We start from the raw sequence: 20,618 nt of genomic DNA, 5'->3' as shown, positions 1-20,618 counted from the left end.
GCAAATTTTCCATAATCTTTTTTTTTTGTTTAATAACATTGTAATATAGGCAAAATATTTCATTCATAAATGTAGACTCTTTAAATCCCTTCTACTACTTATTATATTCAAAAATGACTTGAAGTGTTTTTCCAAAGCCCTTGCTAAAGTGAGACGTCAGAGTGCAATGAAAGCTGCTTGATCTTTTGATATCATATAATTTATTGTGATTTTTTCTTTTTTCCTTTCTTTTTACTCTTTATTTAAGTTTATGTAGGTTATGAATTAAAATTTGTATTTATTTCTTCTATTTTAAATCTTTTTATTGGTTATACTTTGTTGAGCCTTTCATGTAGAATTAATACATTTGCCTTTAAAAATTAATAATAATAATAATAAATAAAAATAAAAATAAAAAAGTGTGAAGAAAATCCTTTTTGAAATTGCAAAATATTTTATTCACAAGTGTAGATTTCTTAAAACCCCTCCCTCCTTTCCTCATTTTATCAGAGAACCTAAAAGTTTTTAAATTCTCTTGATACCCTTTTTTTTAAATGTAAGAGCTAACATAGTAGCAAAATGATCTATGTAGGCCACTCCATAACTCTTTGTAACTCTTTGTGAAATTTTCATTTACATAACATACATGTTTATTTGTTTTGTTTTATTTTCTCCTATTTATTTATTATTTATATTTATGTTTAATTTCCTTGTGCTTCCTTGTGATACCATATTAGAATTATGTCTGAGGACAATGCAATATGTCTTATATGTACATTAGTTGGCTTTCAAAAAAAAAAGGTGCAGAAATTGCTTAAGCCACGTATAAATAAATATGAATCCCATTGAATTTTTAGCAAAATATTAAACATGACACTTTTTAAATATATAGTTAATGTGATTTATTACACTTGTGGTAACTCAAGGATACTTTTGAATTAAATAATAATATGTAAAGAGCAAACTTTTGTAAATTCTTATAAAAGATGTTTTTAAGTTGATTGACCTATATTGTTTTTAGACAAAAGGTTATTTTTGTATGCATGTATGCAACTGTTACAAAACAGATTTTATCAGAAAACATAAAAGTTTGTAAATTCTCTTGATAGCCTTTTAAATGTAAGAGCTAACATACTGTAGTAGCAAAATGATATGTACTTCATAACTATTTGTAACTCCTTGTATTATAATTTTTTTTTTTTACATAACATACATGTTTATTTTTATTTTATTTTCTCCTATTTTATTTATTTATTTTTATTGATTTTTATGTTTAATTTCCTTATGATTCCTTGTAATACCATATATCATGTCTGAGGACAATGCAATATGTCTTATAATATGTACATTAGTTGGCTTTCAAAAAAAAGTGTGTGGAAATTGCTTTTTATAAATAAAAATAAATTCCATTGCATTTTTAGCAAAATATTAAACATGACACTTTTTAATTATATAGTTAATGTGATTTATTACACTTGTGATTACTTTTTAATTAAATATGATAATATGTAAAGAGCAAACTTTTGTAAATTCTTATATAAGATGCTTTCAACTTGACCTACATTGTTTTTAGACAAAAGGTTATTTTGTATGCATGTATGCAACTGTTACAAAACAGATGATGCATGTGGTCATGTGACACCATAAGGTTGTGTAATTTTTGTGATATAATATATGCATTCCCAATACAGCAATAACAAACACGTATTCACAACTTATATCTGGATTTTTGGTTTGAAATTTCTGATTTTTGCATTTAATCTTTATAAGAATTTACATTACAATTATGATAACTGTTTAATATGAAACAAAATGTTTATAGCCTATTGAGATTATGTTGTTTATGAAATTGTTTATGAAACATTGTGCAATTTCATTCAGCATGTTTAGTCATTCATCTAGGCTACCACAGTGCAAAGAGAAAAGGCCAGACGTCTCACTTGTGTAATATGTAATTACCTATGTGGGCCAGCCTATATGTTGCATGACTACCAGCATTCCAGTGGTCTTAATACCACAGATTAACATAAACCAGAAATGTCACCTGTTAACCAGTAAGAATGTCTGGCAGCGTGCCTGACGAAAAGGTTACCAAATGTCACAGGAAATAATAACACAGCAATAAAACGAGCGCTATCACTTCCTAATAATCACATAACTTTGTTTGTTACCCATCATGCAACGGGAACTTATTTCATTCATTTTCATATTTACTAAGACTTTTTAACATACAGTAACTAAATGCGTTTGTTTATGGCACACGGACACAGAGGGCTTTGCCTTTAAAATCAACAAATTCCCTCAGCAGACCTTTCTCGGTAGTCCCAACTTAATAAGCGAGTGTTATAAAACTCCGGGGTTTATGTTTTGTAATGGATTTCAGCGGCCAATAGACGCGCTCGCTGACGATCACGTGATGGTATTTTTTATATAACACATGGGCTAAATGACCGTGCTGGACTGAGAGACACTACGTTCGCAAATACTGTGAAATTTTAAATATGCTGTGATATTTTTATTTATTACTTTTCTCAAATCAGTGGCTTTTCACTGACTGCCACTCGTAATCATGTCGCTGAATAGACTAGACGAAGAATATGCGTTAGAAAAAAGGGGAAGGTTTATCGTAGCATCGGAAACGCAAGGCAACAGGGAAGGAGAAGCTAATGTCGATCACCATGAGCTTATTTTACTTAAAGCTGATGCTTTAGCGTCGGAAAATCGTCTCAAGGAGGCTGTGGATATGTATACAATGGCTTTGCGGTATGACCCTGTCCGGCCGGACCAGCTGAGCGCTTTAGTAGGATGCGTTTTGCGTAACTTCAAGAAAAAAACGGAAGAATCTACTACAAAGACTGAACGGCAACACGAAAGTGAATTTGACTGCCCCGGTTGTTTTAGTTTTATATGTGAGCCCGTGACGCTGACATGTGGACACTCGTATTGTAGAAGATGTTTACAACAGAACGCTCTGTCCAAATGTAAACTTTGCAATGAAGACATAAGGTCGAGGCCTGGGGAACCTCGACTTAATGTAATCGTAAGTGGACTTCTAGAGAAGTGGTTCCCCGAAGACGCCCGAAGAACGAAAAGCATAGGGGAAGCGGAAAGTTTACTGAAGAGTAAACGGTACGAAGAGGCTATTGCACTAACGAGTAAATTAATAGAGGCTGGTAAGTGCACTTCCTTTTCATATTATCAAAACACAAATGACAACCGGTTAACTAGAATTCAGATTTTCCTAACATGACAATAATGGCATGCTTAAGATTACTACGTTATAACACAACCCTGTTATTTATTCAAAATGATTGAGTTTCACCGACTAACATTTAGTTTGAAAGCTAAAACTTGTTTTTTTTTTGTTCGCCCCGCCCACTAGATCACGTAACCGGCGAGCGACTGTATTATAAAACGCGAAAGGGGCGCATGCGCCCTCGGTGCGCGTTGTATAAGTCAGGTCGTGACACAGAAAAAGTGTTTTGTAATCTCTGGAAATGTGAGCGTTATAGAAACAATGCGTCTGTGGTGTCAACAATGTTCTGGTGTTTATTTTATATACATTTATGCCTACTGTATACAATAGTTTTAGTCATTAACACTACTGTATTTCAGGGGCAAATAACTACATTTTTAAATAATAATAAAAAACCTTAAGTCCATATTTATGGAGAGGCCTAATAATAATTAGTTATTATTATAAATCTTATAATTATATTTGTATAATTAGTAAAGTAAACATTAATATATTTTAATCTAATAATATTTTTAATTTAATATTATTTTATAATTTAATAATATTTTATATTACAAATAAAATGTATACAATTAGTTAATTAAATAAATATAGATATCTTTGATTATAAAGTGTCAGTGTGTATAATATATAGGTTAAGTGCTTTGATTATATTTAGATTAAAGTCAAGTCTTTATTTTTAAAAATAAGGTAAAAAAAAATTAAATCAGAAAAAATACAGATTAAATACTCATGTCTATTATCAGTACTGCTAAATGGAGACAAGATAGATGCAAAACCAGTAATGATCCAAATTGTTGTCCAAGAAATGCAATTTAAGGTTCTAATAAGTCAACATAAAACTTGAAACTCGTCTTTAACATCCATTGGCTTTGGGTTAGGAAAGTGTTTTCACCAAAACTGGCAATGAGGCTTTCTGGTTGAATCTAGGACACTGATGGAAAGCTGGAAAAATCAGTTTAACTTTTAACTACTTTTTCCTTTAATAAGAGGGAAGACATTCAGTCCTAAAAAGAAACTCGCACATTATCTGTTGACTCATATCATCATATCTTTATTAAGTGAGTGACAGGATATGTTGAAATGATGTAGAGGCAATATTTGGATAAGTTACATAATGGCACAACCTTCTTTTCAGTCTACAAAGAAATTCGTGTACTCCGTGTTCTTTCTCAGTAAACCTATCACACTGTGTTCTGGACAAGTATGTTGTTAAAAGTCTCAGTGAACGCTTCAGACAACCAACATAACTGTTTTGACATTACTTACCCCTGTGTATTCGCAGTGCTCACAAATAAAATGGACTGTGATGATCTCTTTGTTTTTTAGACTGTAGTAATGTGTGGGTTTGGGAGTGTCAAGCCGAGGCCCACGGAGGACTGAAGGATTTCCCTCAGGCTTTGCAGGACTGGGAGTCTTGCCTGAGGATTATCCCATCTCCAGAGGTACGTCTGTGAATTTCCCGAGATGGCTAATCCACAGTGCATCAGCATGCATTTACAAATATCTTTGATACATGTCTATGCAAAGTATCATTATGCAGCCATACATCAGATAATTGATGCTTTTGGGCGCTGCTTGACTTTATTGTGAATTCTTGCCCACAAATGAGCTTTTGCATCTCTGCGTGTTTTCAGCAAACATGCATCTTAGCTCTGCCCACTTTCCGCATCTTTGCCCATTTTGGCTATCCGGGAGTGACACACTGCCAAGACGTCCAGTCCCGCACATTTTGGGATTTAAAAATACTCTTCAGACCTACGAGTGACATCACAGACACTACGTCCATGTTTTATACAGTCTATGGCAGTGGTTCTCAAACTTTTTCAATGTGCGGCCCCCTTTGTGTACGGTGCATTCCTTCGCGGCCCCCCCAAAGAAAATTCATGACAAAAAAACAGTTCTAAAATGTCACATTTTAATTAAACAAAACATTAAATTATACAAAGTAGTTCTGCCTTATTTTTTTTTAGGTTTAATTTCACAGAATTCATGATAAATTAATGTATTTTATAAAAATGTCATAAAACTGGGGCCCCCCTGGCACCATCTCGCGCCCCCCTGGGGGCCCCGGACCCCAGTTTGAGAACCACTGGTCTATGGTCTTAAAGGGGACATTTTACAAGACTTAAGATGTCAAATCTTTAGTGTCCCCAGAGTATATATTGGCGCTTATCTATTGCATAGTACCCCACGGTTTGGTTTAGTTGGGGTCAGGTCAGCTTACTTTTGGGAGCTTTTCCATTGGGTGCAGTACATAGTACCAGATACTTTTTTAGTACCACCTTGGTTGCGCTTCCAAGCGATCCAAACGTGACGTGAAAACACGGTAGATCACTACCAGTGTCATCGCTATAATGTAAAGATGAGCTTTACCTTCATGCTAGCTTGCGCTGTCTCAAGCAAAAATGTTGTCATCTGTGCTCTGCTATAAGTAACTCCCTTTTAGTGATGAAAAACATCCACAGGTTGAGAACCAGGAACGCTATACCTGTTGTTTTCAGACTTTAAGTTTGTAGCGGCACATTCGCATTGCACGTGCGCATTATATGTGTATATGCAACTTAAATGAGGCTCAGCGGAGCGCATCGAGTGACAACGCCACCGGTGTTTGTACAGAAACTGTCATGTGATGCAGAAGTAGTGCAAAATGCGATGTGCAATACATCTATTTGTGGTGGGCAATTTAAATTTTGTGGCGGACTGAGAAATAAATGAATGTATGGGGATGTTTAGCATTCCATCAACGCTCTCACTTGTATGATACAGCAGCAGGCAGCGCTCAATGGAAAAGCTAACCAAGCCAAAGTGAGGTGAGCTGACCCAAACCAAACAGTGGGGTACCATGCAATGGAAAAGCGCCAAATTCTAGCTAAAAATAATATAGAGAGAAATTCTGGCTCACACCTACAAAGTGGTAAATTTAACATGCAATAATTCATTTTCTATGTAATTGGATAACTACGAAAGGTTTTGAAATAATGTGGGTGAAATACGGAGATACAGACAGGTGCAGATAAGAGGATAATATGTGGGTCACTCCTTTATTTGCCTATTTATATGCTTGTTGCATTTGTTAAACATATTAGGCCAGTTAACAGGACTAGACTATTGGGTATTCAAACCAGATTTATCCAAAACTAAATTAGGATTATCTTAAACCAGGACTAGGCCTTAGTTTAATTAGAAAATATAACTAGTTTTTACAAACATGCCTTATTAAAAACATTACTGGTGTGCATTTTGAGCCAGTGGTGTATTTTCAGATATGTCAGTTCAAGTTGTTTTCAGTTTGGACAGCTCTTACATTTTTTAGTCTAGGACTAGTCTAATCCCTGTCCGGGAAACCGCCCCATTGACTGTTTTTCTGTTTCCGTCTTGCAGAGATATTTCCGAAAAGCCAAGATTTTACAAGAGATGGGTTGTGTAGATGAATCGTTGCAAGTCTTCCTTCAGTGTTTAGCATTGGATGAGAACTTCCACCAGGCCAAACGAGAAGTTGAATTGGTAAGATGAATCTTTTCTCATTTGTGGAATAGTTCATGGTTCTTGGACTCATTTAAGGTTACATCAGTTTGGTGCCTCGATCACAGCTTGTGATTATGTATGTCTTTACTAGGAATAATTTGTACACGGGGTTTCCCGCAGAAAATTTGTTAATTAAGGTGGTGCGGATGGGCGGGGTCTGGGGGGTGGCAATCAATGGGGTGGGGCGTACACGTCATGATGAAAATGAAAATATTTGTATTAAAAACACTCAAATAAAACTTAATTTTGAAAAAACTATAACAGAAAACGAACACATACTGAATTAAATGTTTTTAACAGATACCTCTAATGGGAATAGCTGTGTGATGAAGTGAAACTAAAGGGTTAATAAACACAAACTGAAGCAGATGTTGTAGAACGTCTGGCGAACGATGATAGCGCGAAGATTGTAAAACTGATTATTTCCCACTAATAATTAAATTATCTTAAAGGAGTATAACTACTCTAGTATGTAAATAATGCACATAAATAACGTGAGCAAGAGCGCTCAACAGTTATATCTAATCAACTGGCACGTGCATCCTAGCTAGCAGGTTGCTCAAACAACAAAATCACCAGCTAACTTACTTTAAATTTGCAAGAACTATAGACTAATACAAAAATAGGCAGAAAAAACCCAAAACATAAGTCCACTTACATTTCTAACGGACACGCGTTTTATCAACTGGCTTTGCTCCAGACATGACGGACTACGTCTTTCTCTCATTTTGGCCATGCGGCGCACGTGCCCGCTCGCCTGGTGAAGTGTATCCGCGCAATTCCCCGAGATGCACTTGACGGCCTTTTGTGCAGCAAAATTATTTTTTTGGACGACCTAGTTAAGGCGGTAGGGTTTCCCAGCTTAGGCGGGCCACCCGAACTGCAAAGTGCTGCGGGAAACCCTGTGTACATCTTTATGGGTGCTATATGAAACCCTTTGTTACCCCAGCGTGTACTGCACAATATTGATAGCATTGATTCAAAAGCATTGCAGTGTTTAGGTCAGTGGAGACAAAATTACATTCAAAAAGTTGTAAATAAATGTATAATAAATTTGTAATGTGCAATACTACAATAGTATGGTGTATAAAATAAGTTAATTATTACAGAAACCTTGTGACTGTGCCTCAGCAGACATAAGACATAGAGTTTGTGTAAGAATTGCGTAATTTGTGTATTTTTGTCTGCAAATGTTTGTCAGTGCAGTTCTGAAATGTAAACACCAACTTTTGGTTTGGGAAGACTTGAATAAATCTTTCTGTGATAGATTAAGCATTTGTACGCGAATGGAGATATGAAACTGTATCTCTTTAAAAAAAAGTGTGTGTTTAAATAAAGAATAAGACTATATCTAAATAATCCTAGCCAAATGTCTTTCTTGACAAATGATACGTGCTTATTGATGTAGAAAAGAAAGTTCAAAATAATTTTTCCATCAACGCAAATAGTTGTAAGAGGCTATGTACATTTGAACGTCCAGTATGAGTTTTAGCGGCATCTGGTGGTAAGGTTGCGAATTGCAACCAACCTCAATTTCAAAACGCGAAGAGAAGCTACAGTAGCGGTTACAGGACAAACATGTCGTCATCTGAGACAACGTAAGGACATGTTTACTGTAGAAACGTGACGGCGACTTCCATGTAAGGGGACCGGCGGTGTATGTAGATAAAAACGACTCATTCTAAGGTAATAAAAACAATACAGTTCACTGATAATATAGTTACCGTACTTTCCGGACTATAAGCCGCACTGGATTTTAAGCCGCATCATTCAAAAATGCGCCATTAAGACGAAATAACATATATAAGTCACAGTGGACTATTCGTCGCATTTATTTAGAAAATTATTTCACAATAATATCAATAGCAGACAGAACAGCAGGCTGAATAGATGTCTGTACGTTAAAGTAATATTATCAGTTATTTAAACGCTAAACTATAGCATACAGAATTTACCTGGAAGGTTGAATAGGCTAAATTAACCGCATACTCGTCATTCCACATTACTGAATCCATTGAATTACATAAATACAGAAGCAGCATATGGCGGACTCTCGCAGCTGTAGACGGTAATGTTGTCTCTTGCCTCATAAATGTCAAAATTAATTCATACTGACTTACAAGGCGCACCTGACTGTAAGACGTAGCACCAGCCAAGATATGAAATAAAACGCGGCTTATAGACCGAAAAATACGGTAGATAATTTATATTGCATTTTTGTGAAGATATCCTTTTAAAAGTCCCGCATTGCACCTTTAGGGCGTACTCTCATTATCCAAACCTAAGCAATACAATGGCATGTGAGAGGGCTGTGTGTCATCAGGCAACAAACGATTCCGAATAAAAACACAGACTTTACATTACGATGGGTTCCAGTGTTAAGACAGCACTTTACTTCCTGCTTCTTTCAAAACAATCGCATTTTAATGACGAAAGCGGGCTCGGATCGATAAAATTACAGTGTGAGTGTGTGCTTCTGGGGGAGTATGGAGGGGGGACAGTCGCGCTTGGGGCATGGTTTGGTTTGGATAATATGAGTGCGCCCTAAATACACTTTGATAACCCAACTACAGCCCAGCTATAAAAAAAAGGCATGCAAAATGCAAAAAGGTTTCATTGCTGTTGGGCTGTAACGATAAATCGCGTGTCCCATTTAAAAAGAGTCATCTAAAATCGATTCTGGATTGCAAGGCTGAGATTTTGTGTTTTTATGCGCAGCTTGTGAGTGTACTATGGCGTTTTGGTCAGTAAGAAGTCCTTATCAATCTAAAATCGGAGTCGTTTATAAGGTGCATTTAAAAAAGCAACACTCGTTAAACAAAATCATTCTAAATATTCTTTAACATCATGAAAATACCTGAAACAATCTGAAGAACAACAATATAAATATTCTTTTAAACATTTCCTGGAATAGCGTTTGTAATGCTACTTCTTCTGTGGCACAATTGGAGTTTCTGGACGAGAGCGCCCTCTGGATTTTGGATGTGCCCGGATTTCACTGTAATTCATTCAGATTCATTCATTGAGAAAATGCACATTTGACGATTAATCGTTACAGCCCTACATTCCTGTATTCTGCATAAAGTTTGGTGCAAATGGTAGAGCATTATAAGAGCAGTGCAAAAAACCATGGGTTTGATCCCAGAGAACACGCATAATGACAACATGCATAGCTTGAATGGTACTGTGACTCCATCTTGTAAATGTAAATGTTTTAAGCCTATATAGTAGGGCTGCACGATAAATTGCATGCAATTGTCATGTGCATCTTATCAGTAAACCTGTAAATCAGGTGATGGTGATTTACTATTAATTACGAAACCGGGTTTACTGATGAGATGCGTGTGACAATCGCATGCATTATAGCATACTAAACCTGTTAAAATGGTTATGTAGGGCTGCCTAACGATTGGTCGCGATTGATCGTTTGCAGAATAACACTTTTTGTTTGCCTTATGTGTGTGTACGATGTATAATAATAATAATAATAATAATAAAAAATAATAATAATAATAATAATAATAATGATTAAAAATAATAATAATAATAATAGTAATTATTATAATAAAAATAATTATGCATGTGTGTATATATAAATACACACACACATGTGTGTACATATTTAAAAAATATTTGCATGTGTATACCAGTGTTGGGGGTGATGCATTACAAGTAACGCATTACGTAATATTACTTTTCTGAAGTAACGAGTAAAGTAACACATTACTTTATAAATGTACACATTAGTATTTAAGTTACTTTTTAAAAAAGTAATGCAAGTTACTTTTCATTTTAATTAATTCAATTAGTCAGAAGCGAAGATGGCAGGCCAGAGCTTGACATTTTTGGATCATAAAAACACCTGCAAGGCCTGAAAGAGATCAAGCCTCAGCCAAGTAAGAAAAAGTAACGCAAAAGTTACTTAAAAGTAACGTATCCATGAAAAGTAACTAAGTAGCGCAATTAGTTACTTTTGTGGGGAGTAACTTAATATTGTAATGCATTACTTTTAAAAGTAACTTTCCTCAACAATTTATATATAATTTATATGATATACAAATATTACTGAAACACATTTTATTTTGTAAAGCATTTTGTATATACATATGCATAAATACACAATTATTATACATAGTACACTCAATCAAAAACTTTTATTCTGCAAACGATTAATCGCGACTAATCATTAGGCAGCCCTATTATGTTCATCTGTTCTTGTTTTTTTTTCAACTCTTAGATCTTGCATGACCTGTTAACTCCAGCCTGTGAGAATGTGAAGGTTGGACTTCGAGAGACCACCCAGAACACTGCCACTCATTTACGGAGTAAAACCTTATTGGCCGAGGACCAAGAGCAACAGACCCAAATACAAGTCCAGTCTGCCACACATGCAGCATCTGCCCAGCATCCCCTTAAAACCTTAGAGGTAAGACAGCCATCTTTTAAATAAATCATTTTTAACTATTACAGTCTTAATGTGAACTTTGTATGAAATAGTATGAACTTTAAAAATCTGTATGTAACTCTCTAATCTCTTGACTAATCTCTTGTGGCAAGTGTATTAATAGCTGATTGTTCTGCCAAATACATTAAACACCCAATTTTTCCATGTCTACAGAAACCAGGTCGATCTGAAAGTCTACAGCAGTCTGACCTGAGCACAGCTCACTCCCTTCATGTTCACGGGATTAGCAGGACTATAGAGGAGGGGCTTAAAAGCGTTGGCTCCTCCTCTCAGTTAAATGACCCAGATAAGGGCGCACCACTGAAGAGGAAACTGTCTGTGTCCGAAGCAGGAGAGGGTGTCACTTACAGCCATGGCAGTAAATACAAAAAGCACGATGGTAAGATATCCTGCCTGTTTCACTTGACAGTGCTAAGCGTACTCTGTTGACATGCTGTAATGTTCAATTGAAAGGCATGCAAATTTTGACAGCAGATTTATATGGCCACAGTTTTGTCCTCCATATCTTTTCTTTTAATCCTCTCTTCTGTTTGATATTCTCCTCCAGAGACTGACAGCGTCGCAACTCCTGTGGTCAAAGAGGAAACGTCCCCTCGAGTCGTGCCACCAGAGCTCCTAGACCCAAATGATTTCGAATGCTCCCTGTGCATGAGGTGAGAGGGGTGTTTTTTTGAGGAAGTGACGCACTAGGATGAAGAGTTAATTGCTTAAAGATGGGGTGCATGATCTCTGAAAGCCAATGTTGACATTTTAAATCACCTAAACAAATACACCCCTACCCCAATAGTGTCTGGACCTTTTTTTGATAGACCCGCCCCACACATACACAACCCAGGCAACAATGTCGGTTAGTAGACACGCCCCTTACTGCTGATTGGCTACAAGTGTGTTTTGGTACTCGGCCCGACTCCCTTGTCCAAAGTTTTTTTTCAAAAATCATGCACCCTGCCTTTAATTAGTGGTGACATCATCAGCTGCTAATAGAGAAATGGCTACTCAGAAAAGTATTCGCAGTAGAGATGCACCGATATATCAGCCAATAATCTGTATTAGTCTATAAAAGCAATTTTCACACTATCGGCTATAGGGCGATAGTTTAAAAACTGCAGATAGTCATGCCCAATATATCCTGCCAATTTAAAAAAGCACATGAATTTGAGTTCTGTGTATAAAAAATGTAAAGAAACATCACTAGTTTAATGCTGAACTGATGGTTCATTTTTGTTAACATCGTCTTTATTTCTCTTTTCAAGGCTTTTCTATCAACCCGTCACGACTCCCTGTGGTCATACGTTTTGTAGGACGTGTCTGGAACGCTGTCTGGACCACAACTTCCAGTGTCCTCTTTGTAAAGAGAGCCTCCAGGAGGCGAGTTGTCCTAAAATCTCCTAAAGACATTTGTATAGCTTGTTTCGATTAAGCAGATTGCATGGTATTTTTCAATAAACATGTAAAGATCAAGTGTTACTTTTAAATAGTATGTAAAGCATGGCTGTCAAAAGATGAATCGCAATTGATCGCATAAAAAAACAATGCATGCATGTATTTTAAGAATTATTTGTGTGTGTGTGTAATATTATTTATTTATATTCTGAGATAGTTTATATTATATATCAGGGCTAGTCAACTGGCGGCCCGCGGGCCAAATGCAGCCCACCAATCATCTTTATCCAGCATCTTTGTCTGATTTCCACCTTACAACTATTAGTCGATTAATCGAAACAAATAATCGCCCGATTAATCGATTATGAAAATAATCGTTAGTTGCAGCCCTAGTCTGATTTAAAACCAGCATGATTACTTTTAACTTTCCACTATAGACGGTTTCAGCAGTAACAACATAAACAAGCGGCTGTCGCGGTCCGCACGTAACTTCCGGTAAACTCCGCTAATAATAAATAACCACAAAGTACTTTAAACGTAGTTTATTTATATAACAAGCAAAAAAACAACACATAGATTACATAGGAAACCAAACCATTTGCTATTTTCGACGAGGCATTTGTTCAAGAGATCAGTTTAGCAACTAGTCAGACAATAAACTGTATATACGTGACAAATGATGGTCAAAAAACCTATTTATATATTTATATAATGGGTCAAAGTAAAAAATATATAAAAGGTAAAAATAGTGGTAAAAGTTTGGCCCACATCATATTTACAATTTTAAAATCTGGCCCTTGAAGAAAAGTGGAAGACCCCTGTTATATATAAATAAAAATACTTTTCCTTAAATTTATAGATGTACGTGTGTATTTGTATATGCATAATAATTACACACAATACACACACAAATGTTTTGCAAACACAAACTTTAAATTTTTTTTAATTCAATTAATCTTTTGACAGCCCTAATATAAAGTATTAACCAAATAATTACAGTAGTACAAACTATTTACCAATATTAGTGTGTTTAATAATATATATTTTTTTGCACAGTATCTTGCTTGTAGAAAGTACACGGTCACACAAGTACTGGATAACATCATCCAACGGCATTTATCCGGAGAACATTCAGAAAGACTGAAATTACACACTGAAGAAACAAAAGAGCTCTCAGAGTAAGTACATGCACACAAACTAGGGCTGGGCAGTGTGACATCAGAAATATGAAAAACAGTAGATTTAGCTAAACTGGTTATAACCCAGTATGCAAAGTATGTCAAAGATGTCATGCTACGTGACTTGCTTCAGATTTACAGAGTGTACAATTGGCGGGCAACATAACACTACACAATTTTGAGCATTAATAGAGTTCAACCAATGTGAGGTCATAGGTCTTTGTATGCAGACTGTTTTACATGTGCTTTAAAGGGATAGGGAACCCCAAAAATGAAAATCAAGCCATCCTTGATGTATATGATTTTTTTTCCAGATAAACACAATCAGTTATATTAGAAAATGTCCTGGCTGTTCCAAGCTTTATAATGGTAGTAAATTGTGCTTCTGAAAGTAATCCACAAGGCTGCAGGGGGTTAATAAAGGCCTTCTGAGGGCATGCAATTTTGTAAGAAAATACCAATATTCTTTACAAATCAAAATAACTAGTATATATGTAAAACTTTTTGGGATGGATTTAAGCACAAATAGGCCTACCACATTACCATAAAATTACTTATACTGTGATTTTGGTCATACCGCCCCCCACCACCATATGTACAAACAAGTCATACACACGTTGCATAACTAACATCTCCATATTTGTCAATCACAATGAATTAAATCTTAATCCAACACTTTGTTTTCTGTCTGTTCTCTCTAGTTTAACCAAGAATGTGCCCGTGTTTGTTTGTACCATGGCCTATCCTACTGTGCCTTGTCCACTACACGTGTTCGAACCGCGATACCGTCTCATGATCCGGCGCTGTATGGAAACCGGGACACGCCAGTTCGGCATGTGCATCAGTGATACCGAGAAAGGGTGAGTGGGTGGTCTGTTGACATGTGTGCACATAGATTTGTTTAAGCAAAATCACACAAGAGTGCTCTTGCTTTGATTATTAGTATCATGCATTATGAGCTGTCATGTAGCTAAACTGTTAAATCTAATTGCAAAGATCTTTGGATCGATTCCCAGGGAATGCATGTATTCATTATATGTAAAGCTTGAATACATTGATCGTTTGATGTTGCATTTGTAGGTTTGTGGACTTCGGCTGCATGTTACAGATCCGCAGTATGCATTTCCTCCCAGATGGACGTTCTGTAGTGGACACGATCGGAGGGAAGAGATTTCGCGTGCTCTCTCGTGGAATTAAAGACGGATACTCTATAGCCAACATTGAGTATCTGGAGGACTCAAAGGTATGGACCACTGATGCTAAGCTAAATTATACAGGACAATCATTAGGGAAGAAAGTGTCATGGGTGTTAAACACTGTGGTGTTATATATTTGTGAATGCATGATAAATGTTAAAATGATTTATTTTTAACAACAATTGCTTTAGGCCTTCTTTCAAGCAGTTATTTATACGTCTATGTAAGTCTTTATTATGTGGTTAATAAATAATTAAAGATGCAGTGATTTATTTTGCAGGTAAATGATGTGGAAGAATTGGGAAAACTACAAGTGCTGCATGATCAAGTCTACGAAAAGGCTCGCAAGTGGTTCCAGAAGCTGGAGAACCGTTTCCGGAACCAGATCCTGCAGCATTTCGGCCCAATGCCCGAGAGAGAGGCTGATATCCAGGTATTTCCTGCTCTGTTAATATCCCACAGTGGAAAAGTCTTGCCCCCCTTTTCCTAATACAACAGGGCTAGGCATGAAGAAGTAGGCCAGGGTGCATTAAAGGTTACGCTTGCGTAAAGCAACAAGCAAGGTTACATCATAAGTGTGTCAAGAGCGGATGCAAATTTGGTGGACAGACAAATGTCCGAACACACACACCGTCTGGTAAAGGCATTAGTGTGGATCCAGAGGAAGTTATGCTTGTGTAAGCATTGTTGAGGGAAGCCTGTGCTTATAAGAAAACTTAACGTGTGTGTGTCATCAAGTTACATATTTTTTTAATTTTTCAGAAAAATGAACTAATAACAGGGTCATATCATAAAGAATTGAGGATTTCAGCTGCAAAACCCCTTTAAGTGCATCAGACATGTTTTATTGTAAATGAGCATTTTTAACGGTGTCTCATGTTCAGTAATTTCACTTTAAAGGTTATTAGTCAGTAATGCCTTATTTTCACAAATGTCACTTTAGTCATTTCATTGTTATTTAACTCTTTCCCCGCCACTGAGTTATCTCGTTATTTAATAGAAAACATTTGCATTAAAAAAACTTGTTCCTGATAAATTTTTATGTTAAGCTGCAACACTGATTATCCACTGATGGCGCACTTACCCAATTTATGAAAAAATTGAAGAAAAAACGATATTTAGTAATTTTAAACTCTGTGTATGTTTTGATAATCATTCTAAATTCCTTTAAAAATACCAATTATTTAGCAAAAAGCTGAAATAATAATTTTTTTTGTAAAGAAAAATACCCATATTTAAGAGTTAAGTTTGTTTGTTTGAAAGCAGAGGGTGTGTTCTTTTATTTGATATATTTGTATGTTTGTATATTTTTAGAATAAAAATTTCCTGGAAGGCATTTTGTGAAAATTACAAAAAATGCTGGCGGGCAACTTTTCGAAAAATGGCTGGCGGGGAATGAGTAAACAGACTTTACTGTCTTTCACTGCAAAACCCTTCAAGTGCCTGCAAGCTTTTTGGGCAAAAACATCCACTTATAAAAAAATCCTCTTTTACAATGATAAACAGTGGCAAAATAACAAAAAATGCAACATTGCAAATAATGAAAGTCAGAATGTAAAAATTAAGAAACCGAAGCACACATTAGGGGGCGCTGTGATTTATGTGACTGTCACATACTTGTATTTAGGTCCAAGTACTTACAAGGGACACAAGTTTGAACGTGAAACATGGCTGTCGTTCATTTAATTTTTCTTCCGTGCACTTAGACAACTTTGATTAAAAACCAATGTGACATTTAGTGGATTTTGCCAAAAAAACGTCATTTCTGAATGTCCTGAGGCTGGGATTTAAGCGGATTTAAAGCTAAGGTGTTTGATGAATGCTAAGAGCATTTGATTAAAATATTTTTCTAATTTTTGGCACATGTGGCGTTTAGCGCCTTTTGCATCTGAGTTCCTCAGTTATTTACATTTAAGCGTAATGCAGGTTTTACATTAAAGTGTGTAACTCAACCCCTTTAATTTATCTTTAATAACAGCTTGTTAAAAAAATATGACCCTTCCTGCGAAAACCCAGCTTACGTGTTTGTTTTTTTACATAAAATCATTGTATATAATATTATGTGAAATAGGGTTGGGCGATAAACCGGTAGACATGATAAACCAGTAGAAATTTGTCAACGGGTAGATATTTTGGACGATCGTCTCTATCGAGGTTACAAGCTCACGTTACTGTGCACATGGTCATAAAAAGATAACGTTTGTACACGTATTTAAACACCGCAGTTTTAAAACAAGTGATTTTAAGCAACTGAAACACAAACAACAGTGCTATTATGCACGTGCTGTTTTTGTGTGAGAGGAGCGCGCAAGTCGTGCATCCGCTGCTCATTAAGCTTGCGAGCCTTTTCTGCTTTATTGGTCTTAAATACATATATACGTCCAAAATCCCTTTAAAAAAAACCCTCAAACATGACCATTTAGGTCTTAAAAGAAAGTAAACAGCTGAAAGAGAAAACGCATGTGGAACAGTAGATTGGATCCGGACTTTGGTCTTAAAGGGGAAGTTACCTAATTTTGCTCCTGTCTGTCACTCATGTTTTTGTGAAAATTTCTCACTGCTCTTGACAATAATTTTTTTAACTTTAATTAGATAATAATGTATATTATATATATATATCACTGAACGTTTATCTTTAATGAAGAAATTCAGCTTGAATTTTTGTTTGTTTTTATCTTCTATTTTATGCATGTATAGGTTTTTTGTGAGAATTATGAAAATTCAATGGCATTAAATGTTTTAATAACATAAAATCCTTATTACAAGATGAAAAACTTTACCGTGACACACATCGTTATATTGATATAAAATGAGTCCTATCGTGAAAATTTTTTTTGGTCATATTGCCCACCCCTAATGCACCATGATAATGAGTTGGATTGAAATCAAACTTTGATGCTCCTGATCTCATTATTAGACTGAGACTTTAACGTGGATTTTACAGACATGGTCCCAAATTATAATATTTTAATAACACGATGCATTGTTGTTTTTTCCAGGCCACACCTAACGGTCCCGCATACTGTTGGTGGCTGCTAGCCGTTCTTCCTGTTGACCCGCGATGCCAGCTGTCCATCCTGTCCATGACAACTGTGAAAGAACGGCTTATCAAGATCCGACACATCCTGACCTACCTGCAGATCCATCACAGAGTCTAGTGCTTCCACACATATATCACCACCAGCTTGAGTACTGTCTGACAAAGTACCGATGGGATTCAAAGCAGACTGAAATCTGAATCCGAGTCGGATGTAATTCATGCCAAGGCATTTGAGAATGAACCGTAATGAATTGCTTCATACAGACTTTTGTCGTCATTTTACCTCAGAGACCATTTAGTGTTTGCTTTTTCATTTCCTCTTCTATTTAATGTGTTAGATGACGTCTCACCCTGAAGTGTTTATCATGATGGCAGTCAAACGATTTGCCAGGACTCTAAACATAAACTTAAATCAACTTGAACAGTTTGTGTAGAACTGTCGACGGAGTGCATCACAACATTGGAAATATGATCACGTGTCCTGCTTTGTGAGTGTGTGTTTGTGTTGAAAAAGACAGGATGCATTTGTAGGGACGAAATTTGATATGGTAATCAGTTTTGCTTCTTTGCCTAAAACCCAAAAAGCAAAGAAACCTTGCAGCCGTGCTTTGACTCGATCCGTTGAACATGCACAAGAAGTTGTTTACAGCAGAAGTAGGCATGGGACTTATTTATATTAGGACAGAGTCTAAGCTTTGGTTTGGGTCAGTCACAAGCAAACATATTGGGGTGGTTTCCCGGACAGGGATTAGATTAAACCAGGACTAGGCCTTAGTTTAATAAGGAAATCTAACTAGTTTTAACAAACATGCCTTACTACAAACATTACTGGCATGCATTTTGAGGCAAAACAAAGAACGCTGTTGTATTTTAAGATATGTCAGTTCAAGTTGTTATCAGTTTGGACACAGTTTATTTTAGTCTAGGACTAGTCTAATTCCTGTCTGGGAAACCACCCCTTAGTCTCTTTTTAAATCCACTACAGCTTGAAGTTTTGTAGGTAGAGTTGTGATATTGATATATTTTAACTATGTACAGAAAAAATATCAAAAGGGGAACTTGCAATATTTTGGATATTGATCATTAAAACTTATTGGCTGCAAGCAGCACGATACTGAAAAGATTGACCATGAAAAAATCTGTATGGTGCTCGACTGAAGTTTGCCTTATAACACCTGCATTCTGCTCCCGTTATGCTTCCGCTTGGATTTTCTGCATTCCTGTTGCCAGAGTAATAATTCTTTGGTTGAATTTTCCTCTTGGCCAAAATCCGTTGTGTGTAAAATATGTTAAATAATAGCTTTGTTGTATGTAAATCTTTTTTTTTGAAGATTTTTTACAGCTGTATGCTTGAATATTTAAGTTGTCACTTTACAAATAAAGTGCACGTTTTTCATTGTATCAGTGTTTGTTGTGTTATTATTGATTTATTATATTCTCCACTAGGTGACAGCACAGTTTCACTAGTCGTGCAGCAGATGTTTTATAACTGCGATTATTTTTATTTTTTTAAGATAACCCACCATCCTGGAAGGAAAACACCAGAATATTTTCTTCCAGTGTTCATCGTTTACTGGAAACAGCACATGTGGATTATTATATAAGTGTGTGTGCGTGTGCGTGCGTGCTTGTTTCTGTGCTTTCTCTTGTTTTTATGAATGTAAATTAACAATTGTGAAAAGCGCTTTATAAATAAAATTGAATTTGTTTGCATGTGTGTGATAGAGTTTGTGTGGATATAGGTAACAGAATTGACATAGTCCCTTTCTCACATACAGTCTTTACTGGTAATTTACTGGTACATTGCAGTTTGTGTGAACAGAACCTTTCTGGTAAATCAGTGCTGCCAATTTACAAGAGAGAGGTTGTAAGATTATCAGCTATTTACCAGTAACCGCTATGTGTGAACAAAATTGTTATTTTATTTTTTATTATGCTTTAATAAAATATACATAACAATACAAGCAACAGTATTTTTTCAACATCTTAAAGATAAACAAATTGTGCATTTGTGAATATAAAATTTAGCAAGGAGAAGCAGCAGATGAGAATAAATTTAAAGTGATAAGGGTCTAATCTCGTAGTTTCACCAAATAATTTTTTTTGTTAAAACAGAAATTTACAGAAAGAAATCTTTTAACAAAATTTGAAAAGTCAACCCAAAATATTTTGCAGTATATACATTCCCAAAATAAATGGGCCTGATGACAAAAGGTGCACAAGGGGGAAATATTATTATTGAATTTAGTAAAGTTATAATTAACTGGGTAGCAATTGTGAATAATTTTAAAAGAAATCTCAATAACTTTATTAGGTAAAAAACAGCCAGAAATCTTCCCATTATACTATATCATCAAATGTGTTATTCCAAAAGCTTAAGCAAGCAGGTTAAGATATCTTATCTCTGTTAAGAATTGAGCAATTTTTTTGTTTGATAAACTACTGAAAGGATTTTGATCAACAAATAAATTAGTGTTGTCAAATATCAATGAAGAGTGAACAAAAACATAGATTACCCGCATTTAAAACGGATGACGTCAGACCGCGCTGACAGCTTTGGGCCAATCATAAAGTTTTGATACAAATGACGCGT

The 20,618-nt window shown here is 35.7% G+C and overlaps 1 protein-coding gene and 1 long non-coding RNA gene across 2 annotated transcripts; both read left to right on the top strand.

The window, feature by feature from the left end:
- The first annotated feature begins 2,404 nt into the window (after window positions 1-2,404).
- On the top strand, window positions 2,405-19,426 carry lonrf1 (LON peptidase N-terminal domain and ring finger 1). Its single transcript, XM_055167902.2, has 12 exons — window positions 2,405-3,152; window positions 4,565-4,680; window positions 6,620-6,742; window positions 11,001-11,189; window positions 11,382-11,607; window positions 11,776-11,881; window positions 12,482-12,596; window positions 13,668-13,789; window positions 14,491-14,649; window positions 14,870-15,032; window positions 15,266-15,418; window positions 17,985-19,426. Exons 1-12 carry the CDS (start codon window positions 2,549-2,551, stop codon window positions 18,141-18,143), a joined length of 2,235 nt encoding a protein of 744 aa, XP_055023877.2. The 5' UTR covers window positions 2,405-2,548; the 3' UTR covers window positions 18,144-19,426.
- LOC141363980 (uncharacterized) lies at window positions 6,749-9,619 on the top strand. The gene is made up of 2 exons (XR_012369712.1): window positions 6,749-9,454; window positions 9,519-9,619. It is a non-coding gene; the product is annotated as an uncharacterized lncRNA (long non-coding RNA).
- Window positions 19,427-20,618: the final 1,192 nt, after the last annotated feature.

The sequence above is a fragment of the Misgurnus anguillicaudatus genome, chromosome 5 (assembly GCF_027580225.2).
Source record: "Misgurnus anguillicaudatus chromosome 5, ASM2758022v2, whole genome shotgun sequence".
NCBI lineage: Eukaryota > Metazoa > Chordata > Actinopteri > Cypriniformes > Cobitidae > Misgurnus > Misgurnus anguillicaudatus.
The sequence above is the reverse complement of the archived record's forward strand: the minus strand, read 5'-3'. Positions and strand labels throughout refer to the sequence as shown.

Coding starts and splice junctions, on each gene's coding strand:
- lonrf1 (XM_055167902.2), top strand. CDS start 2,549: ATGTCGCTGAATAGACTAGACGAAGAATATGCGTTAGAAAAAAGGGGA. Junction 11,608..11,775: donor TAAATACAAAAAGCACGATG/GTAAGATATCCT, acceptor ATTCTCCTCCAG/AGACTGACAGCGTCGCAACT. Junction 13,790..14,490: donor GAAACAAAAGAGCTCTCAGA/GTAAGTACATGC, acceptor TGTTCTCTCTAG/TTTAACCAAGAATGTGCCCG.